Here is a 17,759-nt window from a genome sequence, read left to right on the forward strand (position 1 = left end):
TGGGTTGATGGGTTCAATTCTTAGAACACCCTGAATTGTTGGTGATTTTAGTGTCACCATGTCATTTTAAGTAACTGGAACTAACATGTGAGCTAAGGGGCTTCATAATTTGTACTCTAATATATGTAAGGGGTTGTGCAGAGTGCACGCATGTATAAGATCGAATTAGAAGCCGGTTCGACAATTAGTCGGGGGTCCGGAGGCAGAGCCCCTGGGTCCGGGGTTTCCAAAGGGGCAGAGCCCCTGGATGGGGTCCTACTGACAGGTCAGCGGGCAGGGTCGAGAGGTAGCGCCCCAAAACCTCACCGGATTTTACATATGGGAACATAGTGGAAAATTCAATTTCTTGAGGGTGATTATGGTAAACTAACGGATAATAATAATAATAATAATAATAATAATAATAATAATAATAATAATAATAATAAAGGAATGCACTTCGGTATTGTATAAAATAACTTAAGGAGCTTTTGTATATGGATGTCGCATACCCGGTGTGTTGGTTGAATCCTTGACATTCTACATGTAGAATCCGAGTTAGAATCCTATTGCCCCCATTTTTTTTTCTTTTCCCTGCTTATTAAAATTAGCTTATTTAGCCTAATAAGCTATATTTTATCCAAACACTTAAATTAGCTTATATTAAAATTAGCTTATTTAGCCTAATAAGCTAGATTTTATCCAAACACTTAAATTAGCTTATTGTGGGAATATCTGCAATCGACATCACCATCACCGCTTTAGCATCACCACCGGTCGACCTTGCTGTCACCGCTAAACCTTTTCTTCTTCAATCTTTTCGTCTTCAATTTCATCTACAATCGACATCACCATCACCGCTTTAGCATCACCACCGCTCCCACCTTTTCTTCTTCAACCTTTTTGTCTTCAATTTCATCTGCAATCGACATCACCATCACCGCTTTAGCATCACCACCGGTCGACCTTGCTGTCACCGCTAAACCTTTTCTTCTTCAATCTTTTCGTCTTCAATTTCATCTACAATCGACATCACCATCACCGCTTTAGCATCACCACCGGTCGACCATACTGTCACCGCTAAACCAACCTTGCAATGAGTTTTCGATTTCTACTTCCTCAGTCGCATATCTCCTCCTCGATTTCTTCTCTGCTGCTGCTCGATTTCATCTGCAAGTAAAACCCTAGACTTATTTTATTTTATTTTTTGATATTTACTTCATGTATACAACAATAATGCGAGTTTTTGATATCTAATGCTCAATTACTTCATTTTTTCTCGATTTCTACTTCTCAATGACTCCATAGAAAATGTTACAATTATAGTAGTGATTATATTGAAGCTTAATGTACATACAGTTACTACGATTCTAGCTTTTTGTATACTAGAATTACCATTGACAAATCACATTAACATAATCGTGGGATCATTTGTGGCCTTTGATATCATGACAAGTAAATATAACTTCTTAAATAAAGTATATACTCCAAACAACAGAACATTGTCTTAAGATTACATTTACAAATTGAGACACATTTAGATTGATTTGATGAATAATTGAACAAGGGGCTACAAGGAACTCATGTTTACAAATTGAGATGTATTTAGGAGGATTTCTTGCTTTCACCAATGCTAAAAAGTATGAGATGATTGATTTTCCTGACTTTGTTTTCAGAATTGAAGAACTTGGATTCCTTATGCCTACAGAGATACAAAGATAAGCTCTACCAATTCTATTCTCTGGCCAAGATTGCATTCTCCATGCCCAGGTGAATATTTTCTTAACTGCTTAAGACTTTTTCTGTTTCTACATTTTTCATGGAACTTTTCTTAATTATAATGTATTGTATATATCAATACCAAATTTATCCCTGTGTAAAATGGTTCATTTATGAACATTATCATATAACCTCTTCCATGATTTATCTACTTACTCATTAATATTATTATTTGGTTCTAAAGACAGGTTCAGGGAAAACTTTGGCATACTTGTTATAGATTTTTTCAGTAATAAACACATAAACATCAGCTCTACAAGCATTGATTGTGGTTCCAACTAGGGAATTGGGCATCTTTTTCCTCCTTCCGAGTCATCTTTTTCCTATTTTGCCCTTTATATTGCTTTGGTGAGATTCAATATTTATGGTGATGATACATTCATTTCTGAAATAGATTTCTCATTTTTAATTTACTGAATGAACATTTCCTATTTTAATTCTTACAAGACCTTTGTTGTTGTGATTGCAGGTGTTGATGGTGCTGTCAAAACACAATGACTTTCCTTTGGTTCCATTATTTAGTCATCACCTGGAAATACAGGTTGTTGCAACAAGTTGTATTGTAGGACTAAACAATCGGACGATATCAATGTTAACGTGGGATTGTGAGGAAAAGGCAAGGTAAATCCAAACGTGTGAAATTTTGATAAATCTTGTCATTTAGAAGTAAGGGTATTATTGTCCATTTAATGTTTTGCATCTAAATATGTTATGTTTATTTTAAAGGCTGTGGTTGTAAGCATTGATCCTTGTAGACAATATTTGACAAATAAAGATGAGGTTGGATTCAAGGCTATTAAACTAGAAAACCTGGGTGAGTAAGAGTAGAATTATCAATTATGTATTTTATGTTATACGATAAATTTGAATAACTTATAAATTTTTTGTTTTGTTAGGCCCAAATGATGAAGACTATGCCTTGTATCAGTGCAATGTAAGTGTTGTAAATAGCAACGTATTTTTCAGTTTGACCAAATTTTTTATTTTGTTGTATAGATGATGCTTATTGTAATATTTATTTTTGGAAAATGATGTTTTTGTAATGTGTTAAGCACTTAGTAATGTATTTGACATTTTGTAGTTTAATGTAATGAATTTTTATTTCATTTTGACCAAATTAATTGTTTTTTTATTTAAAAAAATTATTGTTTTTTTTTTTTAAAATAAAAAGCAATTAGCTATGGATTAGCTACAGAAAATCCGTAGCTGTTTACTTCCGTAGCTATTTAGTTCCGTAGCTATTCTGAAGCTATTAAATTCCGTAACTATTCTGTAGGAAATCCGTAGCTATATATTTCTGTAGCTATGGTAGCTACGGAAAATTCCGTAGCTAATCCGTAGTTATAATTTTCCAAAGGGCCATTATGCTACAAAGATTTTTCCGTAGCAATTCCGTAGCTATCCGCTTATAGCTACGGAATAGCTACGGATTGTGTTGTAGCTATTGCACTAGTTTTCTAGTAGTGATTTATCGAAACTTTTTTATAATTATTTGTAGAATAAGTTATAGTTTTAGTTACATTCTAAAATTTTTAACATTTCTCGTTCATATGGTTTGCAAAAGTTGTATGTCTGGTCCTAAAGACTAATTTCGTGAAATCTTATTAGATAAAGTTGCATGTATGGTGGTTATTTTTGATAAGATATATGGTGATTGGCGATGATGGTTACAGGTGAAATTAAATCATTAGTTCCAAACAATATTTCATATACGTTTGTCTATGTGGTGGTACGAAATGTTGTGTATTATATGACAACTATTGTGTTGAATAAATTTGAAAATTTTTAAAAACCTATTTGTATGGTCAATTTTGTCTTGTCCGTGTATTGTGGAACATGTATTGTGTTGTGTACACTAACCATATTGTATTTTTTGTTCATCCAACATATCACTACAAGGAAAAAGGCAATTAGTGGTAACAAAAGTCGACGCTAAAGGGTTTCATTGTCGCTGGTAATGGTAATCGCGGCGACACGTCACCGTTAATAAGTCGCCGCTACTGTTTTATTGCTATTGATCACCTTGTCACCGCTAAAGAGAATTGCCACTGCCAATGACATAGTCGCCGCTAAAAAGTGCAGTCGCCAGTAATAATGTCGGCGGTAATAACATTTTCATTTTTAATTACTTTTTAATCAACGATTTTGGTTGCCGGTAATAATGTCGCCGGTAATTACATAACAATATTCAATTAAATATCAAAAATAATATTGTCGCCAATAATTACAATACAAACATCAAATTAAATATCAAAATTAATAGTGTCACCGGTAATAGTGTCGCCGATAACTACAGATCCGATTAAATATCAAAAGTAATATTGTCACCGGTAATAATGTCGCAGGTAATTACAGAAAACAACCAAAAGTTTTACAATCTAACAAGTAGCAAAACGTGACAACAAGTGTAATATGCAAATAAAACTCCTTCCTACATACTATCATCTTTCGGTCAAAAGGGGATCGATTCCGTAAAAGATTGGATCAGTAAATGGAAATTCACTTCCTATCGTTTCCTCGATTATTTTGTGATTGAAAAAACGAATAAACTCATCCCTACATACCGGTTCGTTGAGTATTGCACAAAGATTTTCCAACTACATAATAAATAACAAAATATGTAAACTTATAAGTTAAATTATCAAACATAAACAAAAGCTATCAAAGTATATTGCTATTTTTAAATTAAGACAAAAAGCCAAAGCACATTGCATCAAACACACATACATTGACATATATACACCAAATTTACATAGATTTACATTCAAATATCAAATATATATACATATATAATTTTCAAATAATTGATACCACTACACATATTTTGCAATTAAACTAAAATTTCACAATAAATAGAAGTAATAGAACCTGTGGTGGCGTAAATCAATGAAAAGGGTCCAGTGGTGGCGGTAGTCGCGGGTGGTGGTCGGGAACGTAGCAACACAACCAACAAAATTGAAAATGACAATTTTTTGCAATTAACCACTCCAATAAGCATAAAATCGATGTTAAAAGAGAAAAGAGACCGAAAATTGACCTGGAAATAGCTTGGTGTCGCCGGAAAAAGGTTGGTGTCGCCAGAAAAGCTTGGTCCTCACCCGAAAATCTTTCTCCACCGGTGGTATCTTCTTTGTGGAGAATTTCACACACCCAAAATTGATAAATGTCACTAGTATCCCATAATAATCGGCGAAGTAAGATGCAGACGAGAGAAGAGAAACAGGCTAAGGGAATGAAACAAAAGAGCAAAAGGAAAAATGATCGAGTTTTCTGGGTTTAACTGTGTCGGCCGTTAGCAACGAAGCCTTTTCCGACGACAAGCTGGGCTTTAGCGGCGACTATCAGGAGATAATTATTGCCGCTTCATTTTTTATCTTTAGCCGTGACTATTTTGGATCTTCAGCGGCGACAAAAGTCGCCGGTATTTCCATATGCGTTCCACAAACACCCTAGCCATTAGATTAGAACCACGATCAGATGATTCGCATTTACCAGAACGTCAAATAGCGGATCAGTGTCATTCAGCCTTTAGCGGCGACAATTTAATTTGTCGCTGCTAAAGCTCCCAGTCGCCGCTATTGATGTCGCCGCTAAAGGCTCTATTTCTTGTAGTATATGTTATGCATTCTATGAAAGTTATTCTATGAAATTACCATTGATTATTGAGGTAAAATTGACACCCTTTGTTTCAATAAGTGCTAAATCTATTTTGAAAAACTATTTTTAAAATTAATAAATAGGTGTTTGTGTTCATAAAGGTATATATTATTATTATTATTATTAGTATTGTTATTATTATTATTATTATTATTATGGAACAACATAAAAGGCATTAAATTTTTAATATTTATTATTATCACTTGGTAAAAGAAATTAAATGATATATTTTGGTCATTTTACATTGTTAAATAAATAGTTAATGTTTTTTGATACGACTGAACCATCTATTGGTTTTTAGTAAACCTGGTAATTCATGTATTCGTGTCATAAAAACATGTTAGCCATGAATTTGACACGATACCATTATGCGATGAGAAATAAGCTTTATCTCAATTTTTAAGATGTATTCGTGTCATGTATTCGTATCATGTCGTATCTCTCACAAATTCGTGTATTCGTGTCTGGAATTGTAAGATCTAGTTTTTAGTATACTCACTTTGAAGGTTTTTTATCACTACAAGAAAAGTCTATTTTAGTGACCAGTTTTTAGTGACGACCTAAGATGTGGTCACTAATAACATCATTTAGTCACCATATATTTAGTCGTCACTAAATTTTTGGTAATACTACAAATTTAATGACCACTATCATGATGGTCGTCACTCACCCGTCACTAAGTGTAGAATAAAGTTTAAATAATTACGTTATAGAAAGTATTAGTGACCAAAAATAGTGGTCACTATATTGGAGACCTAGTGACGAAAAATAATGGTCACTAGATTGGAAGGTTAATGATGAAAAATAGTAGCACTAGAGACTTAGTGACCAAAAATAGTGGTCACTGATTGGCGACTCAGTGAGCAAAAATAGTGGTGACTGGATTAAAAACTTAGTGACCAAACATAGTGGTCACTAGCTATTTATATATTTATGAGCTGAAAAATAGTAACGAGTAATTGAATATACGTTGAAAATTGCAAAAAGGTTAGGACCGTATAATAATGATCACCGAACAAATTTTATTATAAATTTAAAAACAAAATAAGAATTATAAACTCATATTATGTAAATGGCCACGATGATGGTTTATTCGATGGAAGTGCATTGTGGTAATTTCACATTAAATATACAATGTTAAATAACATGGTGTCATTACATACATGTCTGTTAATTTCATTTTAGTGATATTTACTCATTTGATGTTAAGGGTAATTTCGTAATTTGGTATAAAGGGGTTTGGAGTAATAACAATCCTAGTAAGAGTCTTAGTGGAAATGCTTAAAAGATGAAGGGGTGACTCGGCAGGATAAGTTGAGGGTTAAATACTAATAAAATAAAGCAAAATGTGGTTATCATCTCCATTACGTATTCACGCTATGTAGACCTCCCCTCGCTTTCCTCTATTCACAATTTGCATCGAACACCGCCACCATCGTTACCTCGCCTTCCGTCTTCCGTCTTCCGTCGGCGCTGCTACCGCATCGAATCACCACTTTCTCCTTCGTTCACTACAGTACCGTGCTCCAAAGTTTGAAGCCCTAGTTTCCCCAATTGAAGCTTCGATTAGGTAATAACTTCCCCAAAATTTGATTAAGGTGTGATTAGGGCTCGAAAACCTCAATTGGAGCTTAATTCCTCGCATTTGATTCTGTGTTCATCATTACTAAATGTCGAAAGGTAATTTTATCCTTTCCTCAATCTCTCTTCTCCTCCTCCTCGTTGATTGCTTAGGGACGACATCCTCCTCTACCTACTTTTCCGGTTCTCGACTCCATTCTGATTCCTGTTCACAATCACACACTTACACAAGCACGTATGAACACACACAATCGAAAACACATAGAAATACGTAATCACTTATGAAAGGAGTCGATTTCTTTAACTTTATTGTATGTTTCCGATTGAGGGCTGTCGTGGTGGCATTTGTTCCCCGCTGTTTAGTTTGAGGTTTTATGATCGATTTGTTGTGTACCTCTGAGTAATGTTGGAATTTTTTGTGTTTTTCTGTTATTTATCTTCCGGATTATGGAAATTTTGAGGTGATTAATTAGTGATATGATCTTATTTGTTTAGTTTGATTATGATTTAACACTTAACATTCTTTTTGTTTTTATCAACAGACTTTCAGATCCATTGCAATATCAGTCTATAGTTGATGCAGAGTGGAATATCATTTATGATAAGTTGGATAAATGTGTGAAGACTGGTGCCAACTGCCTAGATTGTACTTTCTCGTCTTGCTATTGGTGAAGTTGAATATGGGAGTTGCACAAAAAAGTAATGGCATGGAGGAGGCAACACTTGAGATTGGAATGGGTAAGCTTGCATTATTATGGCAACATACCTGGGTTTTTTTTAAGTACAATTATTATTATTATATGCCTTGATGATGTCTCAACTTTCTAATGTTTCTACAGAATATATAATTGTCTCTGGAGTGAACATGGAAACTGCACAATTTTTCAAACGTGATTTTGAGGAAAACGGATCAATGGAGAGAGTGACTCTTTTTTTGAACTTGGTAAGTAACTATTTGTTAATTTGTAATTACAAGATGAGATTGAATTTTTTTAATTGATTTGCATTTACATTTACAGGCCAATAATCCTACAATTGAGGTTATCATTACTCCACGTATTGCTCTTACCACAGCCGAATATTTGGCGTATGAATGCGGGAAACATGAGTTCCTATGTTGATGCCCTCCGAGAGGTATTATTTTTGCAAATATGCATTTTCATTTAGGTGTTCTAAAAGCATTTAATGACCATTATACCCTTGTTCTGTCTGTCAATTGCAGGTCTCTGCCGCTAGAGAGGAAGTACCTGGTAGGCGAGGGCATCCTGGGTATATGTATACGGATTTGGCAACAATATACGAGCGTGCTAGGCGTATTGAAGGCAGAAAAGGATCCATCACTCAACAATATACAGATTTGGTAAATTTATTAATTATGTTTTTTTATTACTTTTTACATGAATATGTTTTTAACTTTATATTACCAAAAATCAATCATAGTTTGCTTTTTAAATTGGTGAATAGGCTTATAGACCTAAATGTGAGTCATTTTTTATATATATTTTAGTAGTCGATTTAAAAAACTGCTTATTGATTATAAAAGTAAAGCGATTGAATTTGCTTAGATGTGAGTCATTTAAAAAACATTTGATATTGTAGATGAGGTATTTTTCATTTTTATTATTATTATGATATTATCACAATCTATATAACTCTTAGGATTTTTTTTCAATTTGCATTTATATCTTGAATTTTATCTATTTGGTAGGCCCTTCAAGCTCTTTCCATACAATATGGGGTATTCCAGTCAATTCACAGTTACCGGAAAGAAAAGGTATCTCATTTTTTAACAATGAGTACTCTTGGTTTTATGCTTTTTAATTTTTGCTTACAAAGTTGTTCCTTTTTTTATCAGCGTGAAAGATGGCTTAAACCCATTCTACGCCGCCTACAGGTTAGTTTCCTCTTTCAAATGACCATTTTGCCCCTGAATGGTAAAAAATAAATTTGTTTCTTTTTTGTTGTTATTACAACCACCTCCTCCGGTTAATGACACCAACCCATACAATGTATTTAGACCAAGGGAGAAAGCTCACAGACTTCATACAAGAAGGGTAAGTCTGTCAATTCTTCATATTTTTACATAATCTAAGGTATTAAAAAATGTTTATATATTTTCAGATGCAAAGAAGAGAAAACAATGTCCAATCATTTGAAAAGCTTCTTAATCTTACATTTTATTTGTCAATCAAGTGAGACGCAATCTTGATCAAGCCAAAAACTTACTAGAAGCTTTAATCAAGGTACCCTCACACACACATTTCATTTTATTTTTTATTTATTTTGGTAGTGACAATGACTAGATGAAGAATGTGTGCAACAGAGAAAGGAGGAAAAGAGAGATGTTTTACCTTTTGAGAATCATCGTTCACAAAAGAACCTCATCCCTTTCAACTTTAAGCTTTCACCTATATGTGTGTGGTTGGTTACACACAAGTTTACCCTTGGAAGCAATTGAATTTACTTTTAATCCACATTGATCTTTATATGTTTGTTTTTTGAAATATTAGATAAAATATATGGATTTTGTTTTTTAAAAATGACATTTAATTTTCATATTATAATTGTGACGATTTAATTGGTTATTGTTGTTGTATTGTAAAAATTTGTAGATTGATTTTTCTTTTGTCTAATTGGATGTTATATTTCATATTAAAAATGACATTTGATGTTTCAATAATTTCTTAATTATTGACCCCCTTTTTGTGTCTAATATTATAAATCAGTGACGACCTGTTATGGTCACTAATTAGATAGAATAGTGACCACTTTCTGTGGTCACAATCGGATAAAACAGTGAGGACTTTCGTTGATTAGTGACAACATTTAGTGATGAAGTGGGTCGTCACAGATTTAGTGACGAGTATATTTTAGTCACTGTTTAGTGACCATATTTATATCTGGTCACTAATCGGTTTTGTGACGGACCTATAGTGACGAAAAGTGACGACCAGAATTTTGGTCACTAAATCATTTAGTGACAATTCATTCTATTGTTAGTGACCATTTTGTTTTGGTCACTAATTGGCATTTTTTTTGTAGTGTATAGTCTAGATTGGCCAACTTGTTATTTGCCTTTTTAGCAAAATTTATTTACCACATTTCACCGGTTAAACAAAGATGATGTGGCTGTGTGTTGCCTATGCAACTTTTTTTTATAGGTTTATGATTTTTTTTAAAAGGTTTAATAAAAACATATTTATATTATAAGGTCTAATAATTACCACCAGATTCGACATACATGCCCAACTTTCAAATAAAGACGAGATTAAGAAAAACATTAATACATGAACAATGAAAAAATCTTATACTATATTATAAAAATATTAGTTATATTTTGAATTTAAGAGGTATAAAATAAAAAGCTTTTTGTACAAATCTATTTACATGACACAATCATAAATACTTGCAAAAAGTTTAAAGACTTGAATTAAGGAAGGCTATTAAAAAAATAATTAGGAACAAAATAATAATTTTAAAATATTAACTTCATCTATATAAATTAATTTATATTAACAAAATCATAAATGTTACCAAAATTTTATGCGGATGATGCGCTATTCATCGGTGAATGGTCGAGATCTAACTTGAAGAATCTTGCTTCTATTCTCAAATGTTTCCATGTATCCTCAGGTCTAAAAGTAAATTTTCACAAGTCCAAAGTTTTTGGTGTTGGAGTATCCCTTAGTGAAACCTCACGATGGGCTCATATCCTAGGGTGTGAAACCAGCTCGCTCCCTTTTACCTACCTCGGGGTACCGGTTGGTGCCAATATGAACTTAAAAAAGAACTGGAAACCAATAATTGATAAATTTCGTTCCAAACTCTCGCGGTGGAAATCTAAAACCCTTTCAGTCGGTGGGCGACTCACACTAATCAAGGCTGTTTTAGGTAATCTTCCAACATATTACATGTCACTTTTTAGGGCTCCTATTGGTGTTATAGCTGAACTGGAAAGGATCAGAAGGAAGTTCTTATGGGGCGGAAATGAAGAGAAGCAAAAAATACATTGGGTATCTTGGGAGAAAGTAATTGCCTCTAAGGAACTTGCGGGCCTAGGGGTAGGCTCTATACGCGCGCTAAACATGGCATTGTTGGTAAAATGGTGGTGGCGAATCAAAAGTGAATCATCTTCATTATTGGTTTACAAAATTTGAAAAACAAACCGGCTGATCATCTAGCAAAAAAAAGTATCACAAGTGTTTGGAAAAACATAGTTGGAACCAAAAAAGACATTGAAGAGATGGGATACAGATTTAATAATATCTTTAGTAAAATTGTTGTATGTGGGGATAATACACAATATTGGCACGACACATGGGTAGGTTCCGAGAAATTAAAATTGCTATATCCAAGACTATATGAATTGGAGAAGAAAAAATCATGTAGGGTGGCAGAAAGAATAAAACAGGGAGGTCTAAACTGGAGATGGAAATCCTGCCCTGTTGTTGCTGGCTTATCCTCGCAAGTGGAAGATGTCTCTTCTGTCATCAGCTCATTCAGACTCCAGCTGGGTGATGACCGAATTTCATGCCCGCTAACATCTGATGGAATGTATAGAGTCAACGCCTTAAGGAGAAAGTTAGATTATATCCCCCCTGTTAACAACCACCCAATTCAGATATCTTGGTGTAAACTCATCCCGATAAAAATCAGCACTTTTACCTGGCGTCCTGCATTGGGACGGATTCCTACTGCAATGGCTCTATCAAAAAGAGGTATACATATTGATACATGCTACTGTAGCTCATGTATTGAAGGTTATGAATGCGCGAACCATGTGCTGGTGCGTTGTTTGGTATGGAAGCATGTCTTCTTGTGGTGTGGTATTATTTTCTCAGACTTACAAAACATTGAAGAAACAATTCACTTCGCAGCCAATTGGGGTAGATGCCCTAAGAAAAGGAAGAGACTCACAGCCATCTGCTATGGGACGTTATGGAATCTATGGAGAGCAGGTAATGACCGACTATTTCAGGGGAGATTCGTCCACCCCAGTCGTGTGGTGGACAATATCAAGGCCTCGGTGTTTACATGGATTAAATATAGGAGTAGAGGATGTACTTGTAACTAGGAGGAATTCACTGTCCACCCATTTTCTGTTTAAACTTTAATTGTACGTTTTGATTGTTTCTTGCTCCCCTCTATCTACTTGCTAGTTGGGTGAGCCTTTATAATATTGGCTGTTTCCAAAAAAAAAAAAATTAAAAAATTAATTTGGAACAAAATGATAATTTTAAAATATTAAATTAATTTATATTTCTTAAATTAGGCACAATAATAATTAATTTACATTAAATGTATAACCAAACAATATAAATATAAGTTTTAAACATAAATAGTTTAATTAAAAGTGGTAATATTTTTTATTACATAATAAATAATAATAAAATTTAATAATTATTTTCCTGTAAAAAAGTATTCATCAAAAGAGATATTTAGCGTTGTAGCTTTGCACGAACACACACACACACACACACACACACACACACACACATATATATATATATATATATATATATATTTATTTATTTATTTATTTATTTCCCCGTAAGAAAACTACTCATCAAAAAAACCATTTATCATCGGTGCTATGCACAGACACACATCTAGTAATGAAGAAAACAAGCTTCCAAACACTGGCGGATCTACATTGGATCCCGGGTATCCAGGGATGCACCTCAAAAAAAATTTAGTAGTATAAAATTTTCCGAAAAATTTTGTTTATTTTGTGTTCCTTAATATAAATTTTTTTGCGAAAAAATAACAAAATCTCTAGTTGGTTTAGTTGGTTATGACGATATGATATTTTTCTAGAGGTTGTAAGTTCGAATCTTGGGCTTGACATATGTTAATTTTTTTGTTTATTAGTTTCTATCCTATATCCCTTCAACTTCTTTCTTATTTCTTATAATTCTAAAATTGTTCCACATCGGCCATAAAATGAAACAAGTTCAACTGTTATATATAAGTAAGACAAGATTTTCAATACTCAACAAGTTCAACTTTTGAATGCATTTGGGTTTAAACCTGAAACTGAGTTTGGAAAACTGAAAAACCGAGAAACCGAACCCATTGGTTCGGGATACCCCTTTACGTTGACCCTGACTCCGCCACTGTTTCCAAATAGTGAATAAATCCATATTGCTGGAAATTGACACAATATTTTGAAAAAAAAAATCCCTCAAAAATCGATTTCATAATAAATCCAATAACATAAGAATGATCCAAGCTTACGAAAACAAAAAGAACTTAAAAGTGAATTTCAGTGAAAATCCATAAACAAGAAATTGATTTCAAATCTTGAAAAAACTCAAAGATTTAGTGCAAATTCATACAAGGCAATTGATTTCAGATCTTGTAAAAAAAATCAAACCAACCATTTCCTTTTTGATTTGTTATGGGTACTGAAACAAAAAAGAAATATGCATGGTAAACCGCTAGGGTTGAGGTATCCTGTAATTAATAGTGCACATTTTTTTCGGTGATGAACTAATTTAACACAACCTCCTACGATGTTTGGCAATAACGATTGAGATATATAGAGAGAGTGAACTTTAAATTAAAAGAATCCAGCGTCCATTCCTCTTGGTCCACCTACTACACTCACCATGTAAGATATGCCACCCATCGTAACCGATCCTAATATGGTCCACGACCAGGGCAAGGTGTGGGTGGTACTTTTCATCATGGTTTAGATTTAGATGACACATCTCATTACCGATATCTAAATTATCATGGTGTATTGTAAACCCTTAAAAAAGTGACTATTTAATAGGTTTATATATATATATATATATATATATATATATATATATATATATATATATATATATATATATATATATATATATATATATATATATATATATATATATATATATATATATATATATATATATATATATATGGGTAAAGTGAATATACCTAACAACCTTATATAAGCTTAGGTACCTAACCTCATCAAACTACGTCATTTTGTATTAAATTTTCATTGCAATCATCCAAGGTTCTTAAACTTCATCCCTAAACTTGATTTACTTCAAAAAAATTTGCAAATTCATCATTATATTTCTCCTACATCCTTTCATTTGTAGCGGTAGGATATGAAGCCCATCAGGTGGTATTCGGTAGAAAGACGTGATGTAAAAGAAAGATATTGGTGAAAGTCCAAATATTTTGGAAGTAATCAAGTTATGGGGTTGAAGTTTAAGAACCTTAGACAATTACAATGTAAAGATGATACAAATCGATGTATTATTATGGAGTTAGGTACCTAAGCTTATATAAGGTTGTTAGGTATATTCACTTTACCCTATATATATATATATATATATATATATATATATATATATATATATATATATATATATATATATATATATATATATATAAGGTTCAAATGAGAACCACAAAAGGTTAAGAACTCTAAAAACCACTCATATTACATATGTTAGATATGATATCATTCTTCATTATTCTCCCAAAACAAAATAAATATTCTCTCACCACCTTCAATAATCTTTGATGAACACCACCACATCCAGCACCGTCGACGGCCACCTCACCATTGGTACCGCCGCCGACGATACCTCCACCTCGCAACCTTCGACCACCAACATTAACACTTAAATCTGTCATCAAAGTTTCATATCTGGAACCACTAATGTCTCGTCTTTGTCGTTGTTGTGGTGATCCCCCACAGTCGTCGTCGTGTCTTCCTTCCATGACATATTTGTTCCGACGAGCCACCAATTTTTCTTCAGATCTGCTCTGGAGAGCCACCAAAACTACCAAATTTTCACTAAGATACGGTAGATCTCGAATGCATCAGATCTGGACCACATCCTCCTCTTCTCATCAACGAAATCAGATCTAAGATTTCCACCAGATTTCTTCCCTTTCTTTCTCGTCCGACGACTTCTTTCATTGTCGTCTCCTCTGCCAGCTATCAGAAACCGACATCCATGAGATTCTGACAACACCATCGAACCTCCGACATGTACCACCTCCCGATGTGTCATCACCATCATATCTTCACTACCCCTCCAGATCTGCTTCACCACTATAATTTTGTGTCATTTCGTTGTTCATGCTCGTGATTCCAGATTTGATTTCCTTCAGATCTAGTTTAAAACATTCAGATCTGATTTCCTTCATGTTCTCCACATCTAAAACATCTGAAGCTTTTTTGTTTATTTGGATTTTGTTCTCCGTTTTGAAGCATGTTCGCAACTGAAACTATAGTTGCCACAAGATCTGAAGAAATCTAACAGAACTCCAGTAAGATTGAGACCAGATCTGAGACCGCCGTCAACCACCACCACTTATGTTGCTTCGCTTCTTTATTAAACACTATCAAATATCCTCTATCTATTTATCTATGATCTCTGGTGAAACACATCAGGTATGCTAATATTTGTTTACTTTTTTTTTTCTTTCTGTTAAGTTGTGAATTTAATGTTCTAATCTCTCATTTGTTGTTTCCTTTTGTTAAACATGGTTTTTTATACTATTAAGTTGTTAATCCATGTTTATTATGTTTTTTTTATAATGTTTGCATCAAGTTTTTATTCACATTTTATGTTTTATTGTTGTTAAGTTGTGAATTGAATTTAAAATGTTTGTTATCATGTTAGTGTTTTCTCAAATAATATGAATTTTGATTTTTGTAACCTTTGAACTGTGATGTTTTCATTTTTCAACTATTGTTTAGTTCTATTTAAGTTAGTTACTGTGAATACGTGAATTAATATGTTTTTATGTTATAAATACTATGAATAAGAGTCCTAAACGGATAATTAAACTGTGAATGAGAGTTCTGAAAAGCTCTATTAAACTGTGAATTTTTGTGGTGCACACTATGTATCTGATGAATTTTGTATACTAAATTGTGAATTATGTATTTATTATATCAACGCATAAATATATGTTTTAGTTTGAAAATATGGTTGTAAATATATTTTTTTGTCTTAGATTGTGTATTTATTATACTAAGTTGTGAATTTTATATACTAAACTATGAATTGTGTATTACGTTGTAAGTTTTATTCACAACTTAATATATTAAACTCACAATTTAATACATATAAATGTCGCCATATATTAATGTATAAATATAAGTTTTAATTTGAAAATATGATTGTGAATATAGTTTTTTTTGACTTAAATTGTGAATTTGTTATATTAAGCTGTGAATTTTGTATATTAAACTGTGAACTGTCTGTATTAAGAGTTTCAAATTTATATTATTATTGTGAATTTATACTTTTTTGTTTTAAACTATAAATTTATTGTAATAAACTGTGAATTTTAGGTATTAAACTATGATTTTTGTATTTTTAAACTTTGAATTAACTGCATTATGCTGCAAATATTTATTTAAATTGTGAATTTTACTATATTAAACTGTGAATTTTTTGTATTAAACTGTGGTTTTTTTGTTTAAAAATATGAATTGACTAAATTAAACTATGGATTTTCTGTTTAAACTGTGAATTGACTGTATTTTGTTGTGAATTTTTTATAATTTGTGTTAAAATATGAACGATTTATGTATAAATTTTTGTGTTAATTTTCTTATGAATATATTTATTTTTTGTTGTATAAATTTGTAAGAACCCACTAGTTTTTATAATTGTTTTGAATTAAATTCAAAACGAATGAATTAATAGGCTTTATTAGACTGTGAATGTAGTATTTAAGTTATTAATACATTACTTGATTTACAAATCTGATTTGGAAGAAATGACGGCTACTATATTGATACAGGTGGTTGGTGGAGGCATGTGATGGTAGAGCTTGAGTTTTTGACTTCTTCGAATTAGTGAATTATTGTAAAACAACTTGTATTAAGCTTTGAATTTTTTGCATTAAACTGTAAATGGACTGTGTAAATCTGTATTTTATATCAGTTTTGTGTTAAAATATAAGAGCATCTATGAATGAAAATATTGGACTGTAAAAGTTATAAGGTTGCTTTTTTCGTACCAAAAACACAAATAATTAGGATTTTAAAATGTTTAATAAGAGTATTGTGTAAATATTACTAATTAATTGAGGTTCTTAAGGTTCTTAATCTTTTATGGTTCTCATTTGAACCACTCCATATATATATATATATATATATATATATATATATATATATATATATATATATATATATATATATATATATATGTTCCATTGAGAAAATAAAAAAGTTTGAGAATGGGGGAATCATTCTCAACCACTCATTTATTTTTGCCGCAAAAGCCTTCGTTGTACCAGCGGATATTGGAAAGGAATAGACATGTGTTTTCCAACAAAGCATGTTTCCTTAAACGATGCTAATCATTACCTTAATATATACAAAAACATAACTTTTTTCGTTTTTTTAATTTTAAAAAAACTATTTTTATCGAAAAATGATTTTGAATATACTAAAATTCATGATTTTTTATTCTCTACAAATAGACATCCATATTGATATAATTTTAAGCTAAAATAAAAAATGTAATTTTTTTTTTATATTTTTAGTTATCGTTATTCATAAATGAATAAAAATTCATCATGTATTTTACTACAATACATTTGTTATTCACTTATGAATAAAAAGTATGATTAATATTTTTTTTTACAATTTAAGTATGATTCATATATGAATATAGCATATAATAAACATAGTATATATTCATATTTAAATATTAGACGAAGCATTCACTTGTGAATATTACATAGTATATTCACTTGTGAATATTAGATGGTATATTCACTTATGAGTA

At 32.0% G+C, this 17,759-nt stretch overlaps 1 protein-coding gene and 1 long non-coding RNA gene across 4 annotated transcripts; both read left to right on the forward strand.

Annotated features, from left to right (window-relative positions):
* Positions 1 to 580: 580 nt before the first annotated feature.
* Positions 581 to 2,864, forward strand: LOC111893965 (uncharacterized). Its single transcript, XR_002851062.3, has 6 exons — positions 581 to 1,155; positions 1,656 to 1,749; positions 1,943 to 2,106; positions 2,228 to 2,379; positions 2,485 to 2,572; positions 2,655 to 2,864. It is a non-coding gene; the product is annotated as an uncharacterized LOC111893965 (long non-coding RNA).
* A 3,896-nt stretch (positions 2,865 to 6,760) lies between these two features.
* LOC111893998 (uncharacterized) lies at positions 6,761 to 9,581 on the forward strand. 3 transcript variants are annotated; one of them, XM_052765294.1, is made up of 10 exons: positions 6,761 to 6,985; positions 7,539 to 7,734; positions 7,836 to 7,939; positions 8,016 to 8,130; positions 8,219 to 8,356; positions 8,705 to 8,770; positions 8,852 to 8,890; positions 9,014 to 9,050; positions 9,118 to 9,239; positions 9,306 to 9,581. In XM_052765294.1, exons 4-9 carry the CDS (start codon positions 8,086 to 8,088, stop codon positions 9,150 to 9,152), a joined length of 360 nt encoding a protein of 119 aa, XP_052621254.1. In that variant the 5' UTR covers positions 6,761 to 6,985; positions 7,539 to 7,734; positions 7,836 to 7,939; positions 8,016 to 8,085; the 3' UTR covers positions 9,153 to 9,239; positions 9,306 to 9,581. The 3 variants fall into 3 exon arrangements, with proteins under 3 accessions (XP_052621254.1, XP_023745835.1, XP_023745833.1); XM_023890067.3 differs by having other exon boundaries at positions 6,762 to 7,095; positions 9,320 to 9,581; XM_023890065.3 differs by having other exon boundaries at positions 6,762 to 6,985; positions 9,320 to 9,581.
* Positions 9,582 to 17,759: the final 8,178 nt, after the last annotated feature.

This window comes from Lactuca sativa, chromosome 7 (genome assembly GCF_002870075.4).
Source record: "Lactuca sativa cultivar Salinas chromosome 7, Lsat_Salinas_v11, whole genome shotgun sequence".
NCBI classification, from domain to species: domain Eukaryota; kingdom Viridiplantae; phylum Streptophyta; class Magnoliopsida; order Asterales; family Asteraceae; genus Lactuca; species Lactuca sativa.

Bases quoted from the DNA above. Each gene is read 5' to 3' on its own strand.
- LOC111893998 (XM_052765294.1), top strand. From the start codon at position 8,086: ATGAATGCGGGAAACATGAGTTCCTATGTTGATGCCCTCCGAGAG. The intron at 8,891-9,013 runs GTTAGTTTCCTC...CAATGTATTTAG, and splicing joins CCATTCTACGCCGCCTACAG to ACCAAGGGAGAAAGCTCACA. The intron at 9,051-9,117 runs GTAAGTCTGTCA...ATATATTTTCAG, and splicing joins ACAGACTTCATACAAGAAGG to ATGCAAAGAAGAGAAAACAA.